This window comes from Mauremys mutica, chromosome 22 (genome assembly GCF_020497125.1).
Source record: "Mauremys mutica isolate MM-2020 ecotype Southern chromosome 22, ASM2049712v1, whole genome shotgun sequence".
Lineage (NCBI taxonomy): Eukaryota > Metazoa > Chordata > Testudines > Geoemydidae > Mauremys > Mauremys mutica.
Window position 1 is genome coordinate 1,639,470 of NC_059093.1, and position 18,175 is coordinate 1,657,644.

Genomic DNA, 18,175 nt, shown 5'->3' on the forward strand with positions numbered 1-18,175 from the left:
AGGCTTCGATGTGACAGTTGTGTGTGTTTCTCCTTGATGCAAACCTGTCCCCTTTGTTGATTTTAATTCCCTGTAAGCCAACCACCCTCCCCCTTCGAAATAAAGTAACTATTGTTTTGAAACCATGCAGTCTTTCTTTATTAATTAAAAAATATATGAGATAATGGACAAGGTAGCCAGGGTGGGGTGGGAGAGGAGGGAAGGCCAATGCCGCATTGCTTATTGTAGCCACGCTAAAAATTAAACTGTTTGAATGACAGCCTTCTGTTGCTTGGGCCATCCTCTGGAGTGGAGTGGCTGGGTGCCCAGAGCCTCCCCCCGTCCCGCGTTCTTGGGTGTCTGGGTGAGGAGGCTGTGGAACATGGGGAAGAGGGTAGGTTCTTATACAGCAGGGGTCTGTGCTCTTGTTGGCTTTCCTGCAGCTCCAACAGATGCTTCATCATGCCTGTTTGCTCCCCGCAACAGATGCTTCATCACGTCCATTGGCCTCAGCATCGTGTCCTGTCTCTGATCTTCGCACTCACTTAATTCTTTCCTGGCCTCTGCCACTGAATGCCTCCGTGCATTAAGCTGTGCCCTATCAGTGCGGGAGGACTGCATGAACTCGGAAAACACGTCATCGCGAGTGCATTTTTTTGCCTTTTAATCTGCAATAACCTCAGGGGCGGAGATGATAGGGGGAGCATAGAAACATTCTGCGCTCTAAGATCCTGGGGGGACTGCATGATCACCTGTGCTGCTGAGTTCACCACGCTGACCAAACAGGAAACTAAATTAAAAAGTTCCCGGGGCTTTTCCTGTGCACCTGGCTAGTGCATCGGAGTGCAAAGTGCTGTCCAGAGCGGTCACAATGGAGCACTCTGGGATAGCTCCCAGAGGCCAATACCGTCGATTTGCGTCTGCACTACCCCAAATTCGACCCAGCAAGGTCGATTTTAGCGCTACTCCCCTTGCCGGGGAGGAGTACAGAAGTCAATTTTAAGAGCCCTTTAGGTCGACGGAATGGGGTTGCTTGTGTAGACGCATTCATTATAAAATTGACCTAACGCGGCTAAATTCGACCTAACCCTGTAGTGTAGACCAGGGCTAAGTCACGGAACGAGACGCTTTAGTTGCAACATAATGACTGTGTACAGCACAAAGACGTCCTGGCGTGGGCTGTGTGTCATCGCACTGACAATGATGTTGTGAGGCAATGTTGTGTTACGTCTGGAGATGGGTCCCCCGCCTCGAACTTCCGGCTACTTGGCTGGGGGCAGCTGCCCCCGTCCCTACCAGGGACCAGCCCAGAGCCCGGGGTGTCTGGGCACATGCTCCGAGGCGTGACGATGTCCTGCTGGGGTGAGGGAGCCCCTGGCCAGCACTATCGGGGGCTTGTACGTGGGTGGTGGTGCTGCCCCTTCCCCCCCCGCCCCGCAAAGAGCCGGTGCTGGGTAAGGAGAGGGCAGAGCTGGGGCCAGGCCCATTGCCATGGAAACATCCTGAGCGGCCATCTTGGGCCTGCACGCCCGGCCCTTCGGGGCGCCTCACTTCCGGTTTGGCCTCACCTGGGCCTTGCCCTCCCTTCCGCCAGGTAGGCCCGTGCTGGCTGCGCCGTAAACACCGCGAGCGGCTGCCGGGATGCGGGGCCGGGCGGCCGGCGGCCTCCTGCTTCTGTACGGTGAGCGCGGGCCGGGGTCGGGGCCGCCTCTTCCGGCTGGGGGTCCGGGCGGGTCTGCGGGGCTGGGGCAGGAGGACCGGGGTTATTGGGGAACTGGTGGTGGGGCTGGGGGTTATGGGGAACTGGGGGTGACTCTGGGATTGGGGGTGATTGGGGCCCTGGGGAACTGGGGGTGACTCAGTGGGGTTGGGGGTGGATGGGGGTCCAGAGGAACGGGGTAATTGGGGGAGCTGGTGGTGACTGAGCGGCTGGGGGCAGATGGGGGGCCCAGAGGAACTGGGGGTGACTCTGTGGTGTTGGGGGTGGATGGGGGAACTGGGGTGACTCTGTGGGGCTGGGGGTGGATGGGGGAACTGGGGTGACTCTGTGGGGCTGGGGGTGGATGGGGGAACTGGGGAACTGGGGGTGGGTCTGTGGGATTGGAGGTGATTGGGGCCATAGGGAACTGTGGGTGACTCTGGGGTTGGGGGTAATTGGGGACCTGGGGGTGACTCTGTGGGTTTGGGGGGTGATTGGGGAACTGGGGGTGACTGATGGGGCCCTGGGGAACTGGGGGTGACTCTGTGGGGCTGGGGGTGGATGGGGGTCCAGAGGAACTGGGGGTGACTGTGGGATTGGGGGTGTTGGGGGGTGGATGAGGAGTCGGGGGACCAGGAGTGAGTCTGTGAGATTGGGGATGATGGGGTGGAACTGGGGGAGGTCTGTAGGACTGGGGGTTGTGGATGGAGGGCCATGGTGACCTGTGGGGTTGGGGCTGTGTCTAGTGGTCCAGGTTGGAGGTGGAAAGACCAGACATGGGGGCAGGGGCCGGACTGGTGGGACAGATTAAAGGGGTTTGGTTGAGGCATGCAGGAATTTGGGAGGGGTGTGTCTATGGGATTAATTGAAAGAGGATTACATGTGGGGTTGGCAGCATGTTTAGGGGCAGCTGATGGAGGGTATGTCTGTGGTTTGTACTTTTAGGGGGTTCTGTTTTGGTGGAGGGTGGGACTAGTCCCCCCAGACCCCCCATTGTTTTAGGGGCAGAGAGGGTATGGGGGCAGTTAAAGAGAAGAGGGAGACATTTGGGGTGGGGAGCATAAGTAGCTTCAGATGGGGTGTCCCAGAAGTGATTGAGTAACAGTGACCCAGCTGCACCCCAGCAAGCTTTCTGAGTCACCCGGACACACCAGTTCCCAGCTCGGATCCATCAGCAGTAGGTGGGGGCGAGTGAGGGCCTTGCATCAGGTGCAGCCTTAGCATTTGAAATGGTGCATAAGTGCCGTTGAAATGTCCAGGCTTTGTCTAGGGAGCAGAGCTTCCCCTGATGCCTGTGTTTGGGCCCTGGCTCTACACACACCATCATTTAGAGGTATTTGTAGCAATAGAAATGGATACGGGGTTGGGGAGCACTAGAATGGGAGTCAGGCCATCTGGGTTCGATCCTTGACTCTGTCAATGACTTGTTTGGGCAAATCACTTCACCTGTCTGGGCCTCAGTTTCCTCATCTGTAAACTGTGCCGAGTGATTCCCATTCACCTTTGTATAGCTCTTAGAGATGTTTGCATGAAAAGTGCTATATGGTCTAAGTGTTAATTTTTAGTGTCTTCTGATGACTCGTTACTACTTCACACAACAGTCAACCTGTGGAACTCATCACTGGGAATGTTGCTAAAAGTATAAGAAGATTAAAAAAAGAGGTAGATAAGTTCATGGAGGACAGGTCCATCGATGGCTATTAGCCTGGATGGTCAGGGATGCAACCCCATGCTCTGAGTGACCCTAGCCTCTGAGTGCCAGAAGCTGGGGGTGGATGACAGGGGATGGATCACTTGATGATTGCTTGTTCTGTTCATTCCCTCTGAAGTACCTGGCATTGGCCACTGTCAGAAGACGGGATACTGGGCTGCATGGACCATTAGTCTGAGCCAGTAATGCCATTCTTATCTTCTTACTGTTTTTATGATGATGAAACAAATCCCTTTTTGAGTACTTTGATAAACTCACTTGCCAGTGGTTTTTCCCCATCAGACTTTCTGAGACCCTGGCTACAATTCTTGACAGTTGTGACTTTTTCCCACCTCCCTTCGCTTCCTTCGCTCTAAAATGGAGGCAGTTGGGCTAAGACTTGTTTACATTTGTGGAAAAAATACTGTAATTTGTTTTCAGGTCTCCGTATTTTGTATTTATTACTGCACAACACTTCTGTAATGCCATAAACTTACATAGCGCTTTACAAACTTAAGAAGCAGCATGTTTTCAGCACCAAAGAGCTTACAAAATAAAGAAGACAGGCATGAGCAAATGCAGGACAGAACTTCAGGAGAGGGACTGTATGTTGATTTATTAATGAGAAGAAGAGCCCTGAAGTTGGCACTTTTGATCTTCTCTCTGGTCCAGTTGTGTTCGATTACCTACTCTTTGACTTGTTTATCCCCATAACTGGGTAATGGAGGGCTTTGGCAGTGACCTCCGAACAAATACTCTGTTTGTGAGCTAAGGATGAAACAGTGCTGAATTCCTGCCACCATTAGAGGAATCCCCGGGTCTGCAGTCCCTGCATATCTTGGAGTTGGGTGGGTGCAAGGGGATGGGATAGATGTATGTGCAGATTCAGACAGCCATCAGTTCTTCACTGGGGCAGCTTTGCTATCTCACTTGTGTCCCTTACAAAAATTCCCTTCTAATCTTTCTCTTTGGGGCTTGTTTCCTCAGGTGTCTGCAATGCTCTTTCATTGGAAATTAACGTGGATCCTGAAGTACAAGCTTTTGTTGATGAGCAGGTGACCCTGAAATGCTCATTCAGATCCTTGTCTCCCATAACTCAGAAGCTGACTGTAGACTGGACTTACCAGCCCCTCACAGGTGGTCATATGGAGACAGTAAGTGCTTGCAGATGAGTGTCCCAAAGAATTTTTCTTGCAGCTGGGCAGAAGCTTGAAGATCCCATGGCATTTTGTGTAAAAAGTCGGTGTTCGTGTCAGTGTGCTTCTCTGCTGTGTGGTGGGCTCGTCGGTTGTCACCCTCCACTCCAGAGGTGGCTGCATTTCAGTGCTGCTGTATATACATTGGTTGAATTTCTTTAAAATCCTTTGGGCCGAATGGTACCATGTAAATGCCAAGTATTATAACCCTAAGAGATGACTGTCCCATTGCACACTAGACAGCCATATAAATGCACTGGGGATCATGTGGTTTGGAAAGCTCCCCGTGCAGAATGTACTGTGGCAGCTTTGCCATGTGGCAGAATGCAGGTATAATTTATCTTGGAGTGGCAGTGGTGTGTGTGGAGAGCCAGTCTGCAGGCATTGATGATGACAGATGGTCCTAAAGGATTTATGGGCTCTTACCAGTTATTGTTGGCAGTGGTATGAAATCCAGTCACAGGTGCATAGATGTAAAATACATTCATAAATGGCTCATTCTCTGTGTAAATCATCAGTGATTTCCTCTGCTCAGCTGAGGTTGAGCTCTTGGGAATGGTAGGTTGCAGCTGGAAGGAAGTAGTGGTGTCTGTGTGAAATAGGCTCTGGTAAGTCCCCTGTTGCCAGCCAGCAGGAGTGAACTGAAGGGAAGTTAGCACTATTGTGTGAACTAAAGTCAGATCTGCTGAGCTGCAGCATTCAGTTAATGCCATGCCTGTGACAGGGTTCCAGTGCTTTACAGGGAGCAGGGGAAGGGAACACTACAATTCCGGACTGGCACTGCCAGATGACCAAGGAACTGAGTGCATGTGGTGTATTTGTATCTGTGACCTGCAGAAGAGCTCCGTGTGGCTCGAAAGCTTGTGTCTCTCACCACCGACAGTTGATTCAGTAAAAGATTACCTCACCCACCTTGTTGCTTTAACTGATTATCTTGAAAAGCTGTCTGTCTAAGGTATTACCATAGTGTCTCACAATCTTAATGTATTTATACCCACAACACCCCCAAGAGGTAGTGATGTGCTCTTATCCCTACTTGATAGATAGGAAACCGAGGCAGAGAATAACTAAGTGACTTGCCCACGGTCACATAGTTGCAGGATAGTACCCTAACCTCCAGAGCAGTGGTTCTCAACCTATTTACCATTGTGGGCTGCTTATGTAGCTTTCTATGTGTTATGTGGGCACATCCACACACAGTATATATTACTTGTATGGCCCTGAGGATGTCACATGGGCCACAGCTGTGTGCTGATTGGGCTGTAAGCAGGCTGCAGGTCGAGAACCACTGCACCAGAGCATCCTCTTCTGTCTTAGATCCTCCATGGCCAGAAAGATGATGGTGACTCTGATGCGAGCCCTGGAGACTGGTGGGCAAGAAGGGAGATCCTCAGGGCAGTATCATGGATATGGGAGACCCAGACATGCATTTCCACCCTCTCTTCCCCCTTGGTAAAAATATAAAAAAAGATCTGAAAAGCTGGTGCAATGGTGCCCAGTGTTGTAGGTTTGTGAGCCCCTGGTGTATCTGAGGTGGGATGCCTGTGAAAGGGTGGTTCTTTCTCATTCTGTTACTCTCCTAAAGGAGTTTTTCTCTCTCCCCTTTTTGGAGAATGACTTATTGGAACAATTATTGTCTTTCCCCTTTCAGATTTTTCATTATCAGTCTGTTGCATACCCAGCTGTAGTGGGAACATTCAGAGACAGAATTTCATGGGTTGGGAACGTTGCCAAGGGTGATGCCTCCATTGCTATCCAAAACCCGACGATGAATGACAATGGGACGTTCACCTGTGCCGTGAAGAATCCCCCAGATGTGCACCACAACATCCCCCAGACCAAGCTGACAGTCACACACAGGGGTAAGTTTCTAGCATGGCAATATTCTCCCTATTTATTTATCATGAGTGCATTCCTGTTTTGCCAGAAATCTTTGGAGTCTAAGCACCAGATCTGGTGTCTAGCTTTCCTAGAACTACAGGTTTAAATGCAACCAGGGCATCAGCTCAGCCCCTCTCCTTTCCAGCTAGATAAATTGAGATCCATGCAGTTTGGTGTGTGTTCTTTTGGCGAAAATTTAAGGTTGTGTCTGTCCTGCATGGAGACAGAAGATGCCAGCAGCATTTTCCTAAGAGCAGGCATCTACCCTGGTGTCTGTCTTAGGAGTTCAGATCATCCCAAACTTCATTGGGGGTCAGCTCATGTACAGTGGAACAGGAGGTGGTAGTGGAGGTGATGGGCATCCCTGAGCAGAGGCTCAGTACATAAGATTGGCAGTCTCGGGTTCCCACCTAAGAGGGTACAGCATTAATCAGGTAGCATTGCTGGGAGCTGATATCTTAACACTGAGTTGACATTTCACAGACATTAAGGAATAGCTGCCTTAGGCAAATGCCTCATCTACCCTGTATGAGAGAGCAGTCCCTGGGCTTGCAGATTGGGTATGTCCATCAGTTTGATGTGATCCCCTCTCACTTAGCTTTGAATGTGCTGCTCTCAGGCTAGGTCTACGCTACACAGCTTTTACACAGCAACTGTGTTGCTTCAGCCGGGCTGCTAAAAGTCACACTGTGTACCCGCTGTTTGTTGGTTCTCCTGCTGACAAAAAACTTCTAACCCCACCGAACAGGGTTAGCTTTGTCGGCAGAAAAGCGCTGTTCACACCGGTGCTTGTCGTTGGCAAAACTTTTGTCTTTCAGGGATGTGGTTTTTTTTTTTTAACACCTCTGAAAAACAAAAGTTTTGTCATTCAGTTGCCATTGTAGACATAGGCTAAGTTGTGCTCCTTCACTGCAGCCAGATAGATTTAATCTTTGTCCTCCCCTCCATGGGAGGAGTCTAGTTCTGAATTTGAGTTCCCTGACAGGACTTTGTCACAAGTTCCTTTAACCCCAGCAAGCGCTGTGCTTTTTATAAAAAGGGCTGGGATGCTGTGTGCTGGATTAATATTTGCCATAGAGATAAAACAAAGCCATATTTACTGCTATTCTCTCTCTCTCTCTCTCCTGCAGGCTTTTCTTTCCAGCTAACTTCAGCAGTGTTGCTATCCATCTTAGTGTTCCTCCCCTCTGTCATTGTGGTCATTCTGCTGCTGGTGAGGATGGGAAGGAAATTTGGAGTCCTAAAGCATAGAAAAAAATCTGGCTATAAGAAATCATCCATTGAAGTCTCTGATGAGTAAGTTTTACATGGAACCTAATCCCCATTTCCCTTCTGGTTTGGGGTTGTGGGTGGGTTTTTTCTGTCCTCCACATCTCATAACCCACAACATCTGGGGTTCTGTCAGTGAGACTTCATTGTCAATGAGCACAAGTCAGCTGGTGGTCAGTCTCTGAAAACACCTTGTGGGAATGTAACTGAGTGAAATGCTTCACATCCTCTTTGTGGGGCAGCTGAGCTAAACTGTTGTTGGGATAGAGAGCCTTTCACCTCCATCGCCAGACTCAATCCAGTCCACGTCAGTACGCCCTGGGGAGGGGTTCAGTCCAAATGTCTGTGTCACAAAACCCACTATTCTAACGTTAACTGGCTCCCTTGGAAATGCACCACTTTGTTCTTCTGGGATGTCAAGTCACAATTAAATTCACAATCTTTTTAACTAAAATATTTTGGTTAATGGCAGCTGAAACTTTCCAGCCAAACAGAAATTTCTGTGGTTAATAGCGTGATGAAAAGACAGCTGGAGGAGTTTGCATGGCAAAGCTAAATCAAATGGCCAAACCTTTGAAATAAGGAGCCAAACATTCTGGTCTTCTGCTTTGCTAGTTGAAACATAATTACAAAGAAGGCATTTCTGATGAATTAGTGAAAGGGACTGGGAAAGTGACCTGTGTGTTAGAAAACAATCCCAGTCTCGGGGCTGTATTGGGGTGTGAGCAGGAGACACGTTGACCTAACACTGTGCTCTTTCTGCAGGCCTGAGCACACTGAGCAGGGCACCTGCCTGGGGAGGATGGGCACATGGTGTTTGCAGTGTGTGGTAAGTGCAAGTAAACGTTCCTGTAAGTGTTTGTATCATTGTTAGCTCTCATAAGAGTGAGGGCTGAGAGCAGTAGCTAGAGCCAGGGATAGTGCCCAAGAGCTTGGTGTGAGCTCCTCACAGAGCTCAGCTGATGCCTCTTAGTGCTTTCCATGTCTGGTCTTTTTTGGGTAGAAAGTGCTGTATTATTGGGTGCGTGTGATTAGCTTGAGACCCACCAAATTCATTTCATGTGAGACTTAATCCAGATCAAACACCAGGTTTCTAGTGGTGAAAAGCCAGTGCTTTAACCTCTTAACTCACTCAGCTGCCCTTTTCCTGCAGAGACTGTGGTGAGTCTCTTTACTCCAAAGGTGGAGCAGGGCTAGTAGGCTGTGTCTGCTGGGTAAGCAGTGCGGAGAGGGAGAGGCTGGAGACAGAAACATATACCTGCATTTTACTTTCTTCCAAAGGTGGTAGCATGCAAACTTGGGTTAGCTTGGGTATTTTTTACTAGAAATCTCCATACTCATGCTGTTCTGGTCACAACAGAACCCTGTTTAAACTCTCTGATTTCTGTGCTTCTATTGCTTCTATTTCTGTTCATCTGCTATCACCCCATCACCAACCTCTTCTAGCACCTGCAGTGGCTTTGGTGTTAAACTTATTGTACTGGAACTTCTAAACTCTCCTTCCACCCTCTGCACTTGCCTTGTTGGAAAGCATATCCAAGCTTCCCCGTGCTGCACTGAACAAGCAGAGCCAAAGGCACGTTACACCCCAGTACACATGCCCTGATGTGCGTGATTAGAGGGAGCATTCTCATCGTGTCCTTCCCAGTGTGCTACAGGCCTGGGGAATAAGTCTACAACCCTCACTGCCATGTCTCTGTCTCATGTAGTCGCTTAATCTGCTCCACTTACCATGGGTCAAACCAGGGGCATATGGGAAGAAAGCAGAAAGTTTTTGTTTTTTGAAAAAAGTTGGTGTTGATGTGGGAGATGGAGGCTATTGCAGATGATGGGTGAAGTAGTAGAGAAGGTTCCCTCGCACACAGTGGTGAGATTGTGTACAGGGATAGGACTGAAGCAGGTGGTATTTGCTGGAAGCAGCAGGCAAAGGAATGGAGACAGATGGGATCAATGAGAGAGGCTTGATCAAATGTGTAGAGTTTTAAAACAAGGAGGGATTAATCTGATAGTTTCCTCTGATCGCTCAGTAAAGTTTAGTTAGGTTGATTTAATCCTGTTAATTTCATGTTGAATGTTTCATCAGTCATTTGAGACATTGTTCTTCGCTGACAATGGAATATTTAGCACTCTAGGAGGCACCTTGTCTCAGTGATGCTGATGCAGCAGCATGTGGCGCTGCTGTGACGTGTTTTTCTGTTCATCTTTAAATACATCATAAAAATATTTTCAATTGTAAAATCAGTTGCACACAGCAAAACCAAGGAAGCTGCTTGGACTTGGGTCATGAAAGGGGTGGGAAACCAGTGGAGGTGTTTGCTGATAAGGCAGGTACGTTTGTGCCTCCTATTCTGGCAGAGCAATGACCTGAGGTCACCATAAGGCGAGAGTGCCAGATTATCGTGGTCACTAACGTAAGATATTGGGGATCTGAAGGCATGGGGTTGCTAGGAGCAGAGTCAGACTTGAGCAGTAGGATTTAAATACATTAACAGTGCCGTGTGGCCGCCCACAAGCCTGTTTGCAGGCACTCTGAGTGCATGTGCTTTTCTTCTAAACGCACCAGGCTGGGGGCTCTCCAGTCTCATGTGGAGATTTTGCAGGAAGGAAATGGCTGCTTGAGCTGTTCTGGATCAGCTCTCTGTAGGGAGTGGTGCTTTCAAAGTAAGCGAGTGTTTGGGGGTTGGTGTGGCAGGTGCCTTGTGCTTGAGGTTTGGCTGTTACTCCTCTTAAACCTGCTCTGCACGAATTTCTTGCAGTGCCAGTGTAACTGGGCTCCTCAGTGACGTGCAAGGATTGGACTGCAGACTTCGCAGGAGTGCTGGCCTTTTCAAAATGAGCAGTTTCTGGGAAACACTTAATCTCTTCTCTGAACTGGCCCAACTCATGTCTGTGCTGAACATCTGAATTGTTTCAGGTCTTCGTGCCTAATCTTGCTCTCCCAATACTTTCTGTCCAGGACACAGATGACGAGGAACCGTACTGATGGAAGGCCAAAGCTGCAGATGAAGGGAGAATGTGCAGTATTGAAAATCCCTTCCAGAAGGCCACAAGAACCCTGGATACCCAGTGGCTCTTGGCGCGTTGGGAGAAGAATTCTGAGATGGGAGAATCAACTTTTATTCAGCCATAGGAATGATGGTTTTAAAATCTTGTTATTTATTGAAAAAAAGCAAGTCTTTTGTATGCAAAACCCACTTGGCAATATCTTAAGGCAGAGGCAGATAAACCTGAAATATAGCTTTCAATTTAATGAAACCACAGTGCTTCCAGTTAAACAAGCTCATTCTCTCCTAACAATTGACTCAGCACATTCTCTGGTGTAGAGTTTGTGTCTGTCGGATTGTTCCCTATATCACATGACTGTCTTCCAGTTTGCTTAAGTTGAAATTGCCTAAAGCACAGGCTGGTTAGGAGTGAGAGGTAGCGCTTTAAGTAGGTGGTCCTGAGACACATCTAGCGAAAGTGGCTTGTGTTACACTGGTGCATCCTTGCTGAAGTGTTACACCAGCATGACAGGGCTGGATTTGGCCCACTGGCAAAGGACATATCTGAGTGTGGGCTAAAAGGAGTTTGCTGCTTTTTCATTGCTTGCTGGTATCATCTGCCTTATAATGATGGGATAACCAGCTTGTGCCTCCCATCCTTTCAGTTAAAGTTTAAAAAAGCTGCCAGCTGCATTGTAATGAAACACTGGTATTATTTGCTTTGAATCTTCATTACCCAGCAGTCTGCGGCACCAGATAATTCTGTGCCTAGAATGAAGTTCTTTGTAAACAATGAAGTGTGACTCATTTGTGGCTCTTTCCCCTCTGATAATGGCAAATAGTGGCTAGAGTGCCCCCCGCTCCGTCTGCCTTGGACCGTCATCTCAGGGCAATGTCTAGGGGAAAGAACCCTTTGGACTGTATTGTAAAAACCACCACATTCCTCCCCTTTTCATAGGCTCGGACGTTGAGAAAGCAGCTGAACAAACTTCTGCTGAGTGGGCTTCAAAATGGCAAAAGTGACCATTAATAATGCTGCAGTGTCTGACTCTGTTGTGCTAAGCAGGGCAGACAGCATCTGCATGAGCTGAACATTGATAGCCGTCACATGTGTCACATTGTATTTTCTCTTCTACAAGTGTTACAGAGCTGAGAGTGGGGGAGAATGGTGCAGAGAGCTTCCCTGGTCCATAAAGTGAAATGCCTCCATATGTAGCTGCCTTCATCATAGACAGGCCAGGAGGTGTCTAGCGAGTCGTGTGAGGTTCATGGGCAGATAGAGGAAACTACCGAGAGGCTCTGAAGTTGCAGAATGAGGTGAACAGTGCATCAGTATATTAGCAAATATTAAAGCACATTACAGAGGGAGGGCTCAGTGCATTGCTTGGCTGGGTAATCACTGAACACTTCAAGGGGTGACTTTTCCTCCACCCATAGCTCCAACAATAAATATTGTGAGGACAGAGGTGCTATGCTCAGAGTATTGTCTCCTGTTTTAGTTCTGACCTGTCTCTGTAGTGAGCAGCGGAGTCCTGTGGGACAAGGAGCAGTGTGGATAACATACGAGGCTCTGTATTCTTATGTTTCCAGGACAGGCTGAGCAATACTTACCACTTACTGCCATCTCAGGAAGTCCATTTTATAGCTTCCATCCATTGAGGGCTGCATGGGATTCCCAGTACAGCTCCCAGACTGACCAACAGAGGCAGGAGTCTTCCTGTGTGCTTCCCCCTCTGCAGGGACTGCACCTCAGAACACAACTCTGATATTGCCTTTGCAACTCTTAAGTTTCTGGGTGCCCCTCCCGCTTCTGTGCAAGTCTGGGAGTGTTACCAGAGTTACAGTGTTACAGAGTTGTATCTTGTCCTAGCCCTCCCTTTGCTGTTCAACTGAAAAGTAGCTTGCCTCATTCTGGCAGTCGTCCTGTGCCTCTGGTTGCCTGTAAGCCTCAGCATTTGGTGCCTTCATTTACACAACAGCAGGCAGGTGTGGAGATCCCAGTCTCTCGTTAAATGAGAGTATTGTCAAGAGCCTTCTCCCACCTGCTATGACCCGTTGGGCTGGCGTCTGGCAGACTTGCCATAATACTCTGCAGCTCAAAACTTGCTGTAACTCCAGGAGTGAGTTTGAACTTTTACATGTGCAAGTGCTGAATGGGGAATTACGAAGCTACCAGCAGGCTGGCCATCTAACTGCTGCCCCGTGGGCTGCAAGGGGTGGAGTATTTTTCACCAACGCTCCCCAATAAGGAAGAGAGAGGAGCGAGGGAAGCAGTGACATTCATCACCACTGTCCCACTTGCTTTCTCCATGTGGCATTAACTGGCTGATCCCTTTTGCTGCAGATGCACTGCTGTGTCGTGGCCAATATAGCATTTTGTTTCATTCCAGGCCACGTTTTTCTTTCTTTGGCTAGAAACAGGCAGACACATGGCTGAGTTTGAAGAGGAGCTTGTGAAACTATCTGGCCTGACTGATCGCTGTGAGCTTAAGAAAGATTGATGGTGATGATGGGAAATATGCCTAGGAGCAGATTTAAATAGGAGAGAGACCACATACCCCAATCCCCATCCACAAACTTTGGCATGGGTGTCTCATTGCCAGCATGGTGCTATGTGCCCTGTCAATGGGGTGTAAGCTGTAGTGCCATATGAATCTGACTGTCTAGTCCAGAGGCTGTGTCTTTAATTGCAACATGGTATTCAGGGCCGGCTGCTGGTAGCTGCTTTGACCACAACGCACAATGATAAGAATTTCCCCTTTCCACAGCTAAAGGGTTTTCATAAGTTTGCACTTACTGGTGACACAGTGACTGTCCAAACCAAAAGTTACTGGCAGGCTAGAGGGAACTGGTTTTATGGTCTGGGCAGTAGCTAACTGCTCAGTGCTTTGCAGAAATAACCTCTGGTTTCTACAGAACTTTCAACTCCAAGGGAGGCCAAAGCATTTACAAACAATGGCCAAATCCTGTGCTTGATTACGCTGGTACAAAGTGATACTAACTTCCTGAAGCTCATGGCTTTGCTCTGAATTTAGAATGTGTGTCAGAGTACAATTTGGCTCTTACTTTGTCAGCTATGTGGAAATCCAGCTCTGTATGGATCACACCAGCAGTGTAACAGCGCCCGTGTAGGGAAAGAAGTGAAGCAGGATATATGCTTGCGACGCATGGCCAGAAAGGGTTAAACATCCTGCAAAATAAATAACTCAAAAGACAGGTGGGGAGATAATGTTTGTGTTTTTGTGTATTTACATATGTGTGAGTAGGGTCAAGATGTAATCAACAGTCCCTGTCTATGCTGTATTCTGATAGTTCAGAAGTCAAAAGAACACCCTATCATTTAAATAAATTGTAAACACAGGATATCTCTGTATTAATATCTCTTTGAAATGTATAGAAAATAATCTGCGAATGGTGGAGGAACAAGCAAATGGCCGTATGTTAATTCTACAGCTAAGTACTGGTGATGGACCTCCTTCAAAGTCATGCTAATTATCTTTTGAACTCCAACTTGTCAAAAGACATGAAATTGTATAAAGATCCTTGGGTCCTGATTCTGTCATCTCAGATCTGCTTAGGCTTCATCAGGGGAAGTTTGAGGCACAAGATTGAGGTCCCAATTATGCTGGTACGCCCCGAATATCATATTTTGACATTGTACTATAACCTATGAACTATTTCTGAAAGAACTCTTTGCAACTACAAAGCTCACCATCTCTGCTATGAATCTGAACCTCAATGAATTGAACTCATGTCTGTATGCATATTGAACTTTTAACTAGATCTCTCTCGTTTTTTAATAAAGTTTAGTTTAATTAATAAGAGTGGGCTGCAGCATGTATTTGGGTAAGATCTGGAATATTCATTAACCTGGGATCCTTTGGGATTGGTAGATTGTGTCCGATCCTTTGGGATTGGTAGAATCCTTTTTTTATATGAGGAAATAAGATTTACAGAAATTTTTACCATACTTAACGTATGTACCTGGATGGAGGCCTAAGGGAACGGTGTTGTTTGAACTTCTGAGTAACCAGTGCGGTAATAAAGAAGCTGTTTTGTGCTGGTTGGTAAATCAAGTATTGGAATATCCACCAGCTTTATGCGGATTGTCTGCCCCATTCTTTGCAGTTCCCCCTAATGGAGTGACCACAGGCGGCTCCCCACTAGGACCCTGATCACAATGCTGTTGAAATTGGGAGTCACAGTGGGGAAGGTAATTGTTAACAGAGCAGATAACTGTGTATGCCAAGTATCCTGCCTTTCCATTCAGAGTCCAAACAGTAAAGCTAGTGGCATGACATCAGACACATGACTTGATAAAGGTTAGCATTTAAATAGCAGCTTCTTGGCACAAAGACATAAGCTGGGCTATACTGCTCCTACAGCGACCGTATGCGTGGGGTTCTGAGCCTCATCGCTCCTTGAGCTGGTTATTTTATAACTTACTTTGTCCCAGGAGCTCAGGCTAAGAGTGAGGGGAGACTGGGGAGCTGAATTTTGAGAATGTGACCCCATTTAGGAGGAAATGTATAGTAGATTTGATTGGAGCAGTCTGCTGTGATTCAAAGTTTGGGGTTCAGGCATGTTCTAAGTGTGTGATTAGCAGCTTTTCCCATGGTAATGTGAGTGCCGTGTGTATCTACAAGTATCTGTATACAATCCTCTTCCCCTTTGTTCACCAAAACCCTATCTGCCTTCTGATTCTTAGCACCTTCCCCTTTTAACTTAAAGTGACTATCTCCCTGCGAATGGGACAAATAAAAGATCTGAAACAGACTACGTTGTAAATCCCGCACGTGCAACCTCAAGCATCTGATTCGCTTAGGCCATTGTAGAGGCTCTGTAGGTCTCTGAATTAGTCAGCGGAGAACACTTTGCGTGAAAAGCTGGAGGTCTGCTACAAACTCTGGTGAGTGTCTGAATAATTTGTATTCATTTTCTTTCTGAGAGCAGAGCTCGGGAATGTTTAAATGCTCTGAGCTCAGCTACCTAGCAGCTGAAAGCTCCCAGTGCTCAATAGCAGGAGAACAGAAGGGCACTGTTGGTTCCAAATCCATTGAGTTAAGGTTCTCGCGAGGGACAATTATACCATGGCAGGATTGTGATATCTTAGTGTCATAATATACTTGACAGAACCCCAAGGAGCTAACCCCATTGTCAGTTGCAACACACACAGCACCTGCTGCCAGATTTGCTGTGCGGAAATACTTAAAGTGAGTCAGTGATGAGACTCTGAGTAATAAGATAATAAATACATGGAGGATTTAGTGATGCTAAGAGTCAGATTCTCCAAGGAGCTCAGTGGTTGGGGGCCAGTGGGGTGCTGCGGTGTTTTGAAACTCTGGCCATACGTGTCATGTTAAGAGCGGACCTGGATAGTGAGCACTTCTGAAATCTTGCCCCCTATTTAAGTGCCTAACTGGAGATGCTGTTCTGACAGTCTAGCCCCACTTGAGAATTAGGAGGAGCCCGACCAACCTGCCTTGGGAATGCTGCAGCCAGGGATTTTGGAGCTGTGTGCATGGAGCTTTGCTTTATCATACGTATGTACAACACACGCTCCAAGCAAGCCCTGAGTGCAGCCTAGACCACTCAGGCAGAACTGTAATGGGCAGATTCTAAATACTTAGTTGTTTTTACAAACATTTCTTTACTGAGAAGCACAAGCAAGGAGAATTACAGAGATCCTTGCTACTGCTAGCTGGACTTTGATTCTACAAACACACAGAGGGCAATGGAAGGCAGGGTCCATTTTATACCATTGTATTTAGCCAAGCACTCGAGCAGCTTGGAAAGTCTTCATTTCTCAATCTCAAAAACAAATTTGCATCTGGTAGCTGGTGATGGCTCTGGATTCCATTCCGGGAGCCCCAGGCGCTTTATCAGTTTCCACAGAGCTGTGCAACTACAATTGCATGAGGAAAAGAAATCTGCAGCCATGTCGGTCTGTGAGAAGAGATGAAATTCTTTGTAGTGAGGATCCCCAGACTTGGTGTGGAATTTTCCTCTCCCAATTGGTTTTATACTATCCCAGCATTTTATCATTTCAGACCATTCCATAGCACAAGAATCCAGCCAGCACACTCTCTTACATCCCTAGATGTGTGCCATCCATTTTCACTGGTTACTGTTGTTTGGGTGTTCAGCTCTGCAGAGCACAAAGGAGACAGTCTCTGCCTCATGGAACTTGCCATCTAAATACCCCAGACTGGTCGCTCATTGCTTCGTACTGCGCCAGTGCTGAAAGCAGTGATTTTTATTCTCAGAGCGGTCAGGAATAAACACGACTTTACTTTAAACCAACTACACGAGGCAGGTTTACTCTAGCTCCTTTTCATTAGCATCCTTGTTTCTTGGGGATTGATAAACCCCATCTCAAAATCGTATTGAAATTTGTTTTAGGGGCACTGGTTTTTCCAGGGCCGCAGGAATGAGAGACAGACAGAAAGGCAGAAGAGTTTCAAAATAAAAAACAGGATGATTTAGTGGTGACAGTTTTTAGAGAAACAAAATTCTCTCACAAAAGACTGTGCTTGTGTTGTATGTGTATAGTTTGCTACTCTTGCTATTGCCAGCTTTGGATTCAACAGTGACACTCATGTATTTCAGACTGGAGGATTTTTTCCCAAGAACTTCTTGTTCTTAAAGAGTTGATCATCAGATGCTGAGCAAAAGCACAGCTCTGAGTGTACCTGCATTCATTCAGCTTTTCCCTTCGCTTGGAACACAGTGTCACACTGAATGCTTCTTCCACTGATTTGTTCCTGTAAACACAGAGCTAATTCTGTCTGGTGCAGAAATGCAGCTGGAACAAACTTTCAGTCATTATTACAATTTTTTATTCATTTAGTAAAAAATGGGACATTGCAGGTGTCCCAAAAGAAGTTCTCCTTATAGAGGTTTCCACTGTTTGAAATCCAGCCCTTGTTGCTAGTGACTAAAGGTGTTACTGTGTGACCAGACCGCATTGAGGGGGGCTCAGACTTTTCCGGAGCACTCTTTCACAGGGAGATTGTCTGAAGATTAAGGCGTCTGGATTGTTAATATCAGCATAAACATTTACTTCCTATCACCTGCCTCAGCATCTGTGAACGAACCCAACCTAACCACCTCCCATTTCTACAGAAACCTTAGGCCTCAAACCAAGCTCAAAGTTTATTACACAAAAGGAAATTTTAAAACCAGAGCATGAGCTCTCGTCAACTTCCCCTTCACGTAGCTCAGAGTTGTCTCAAACCAGAAACGTATCAGACAGCTGCCTCTTGGTTTTCAAAGAGTGTTGTAATGGCTGGGACTTGATGGATTCATTAAACTAAATCCCCGAGGCTCTGAGGGAGTATAGGTCAAATCCATCTCAGTGAGAGCAAAGGAATTGTCAGCCCAGCAACCCAGTCCGCCTCTGAATCGCCTTCTTGTGGGCGATAGAATGGGATGTGGGTGTGATATAATTACTGGACAGTGATGGAGGGAACTGCTC

The 18,175-nt window shown here is 47.3% G+C and overlaps 1 protein-coding gene across 2 annotated transcripts; it reads left to right on the forward strand.

The window, feature by feature from the left end:
• The first annotated feature begins 1,505 nt into the window (after positions 1-1,505).
• On the forward strand, positions 1,506-14,520 carry MPZL3 (myelin protein zero like 3). 2 transcript variants are annotated; one of them, XM_044997224.1, is made up of 6 exons: positions 1,506-1,660; positions 4,356-4,522; positions 6,216-6,426; positions 7,576-7,741; positions 8,480-8,543; positions 10,671-14,520. In XM_044997224.1, the coding sequence occupies exons 1-6, from the start codon at positions 1,621-1,623 to the stop codon at positions 10,695-10,697; spliced, it is 675 nt and encodes a 224-aa protein (XP_044853159.1). In that variant the 5' UTR covers positions 1,506-1,620; the 3' UTR covers positions 10,698-14,520. The 2 variants fall into 2 exon arrangements, with proteins under 2 accessions (XP_044853159.1, XP_044853158.1); XM_044997223.1 differs by lacking the exon at positions 1,506-1,660 and adding an exon at positions 2,844-3,011.
• The last annotated feature ends 3,655 nt before the right edge of the window (positions 14,521-18,175 follow it).

What these genes read in the sequence shown, in the direction of transcription:
- MPZL3 (XM_044997223.1), top strand. Translation starts at nt 2,930, where the DNA reads ATGTCCAGGCTTTGTCTAGGGAGCAGAGCTTCCCCTGATGCCTGTGTT. An exon ending in ACACACACCATCATTTAGAG is followed by an intron (nt 3,012 to 4,355) that starts GTATTTGTAGCA and finishes TTGTTTCCTCAG; the next exon opens with GTGTCTGCAATGCTCTTTCA. An exon ending in GCTGACAGTCACACACAGGG is followed by an intron (nt 6,427 to 7,575) that starts GTAAGTTTCTAG and finishes TCTCTCCTGCAG; the next exon opens with GCTTTTCTTTCCAGCTAACT.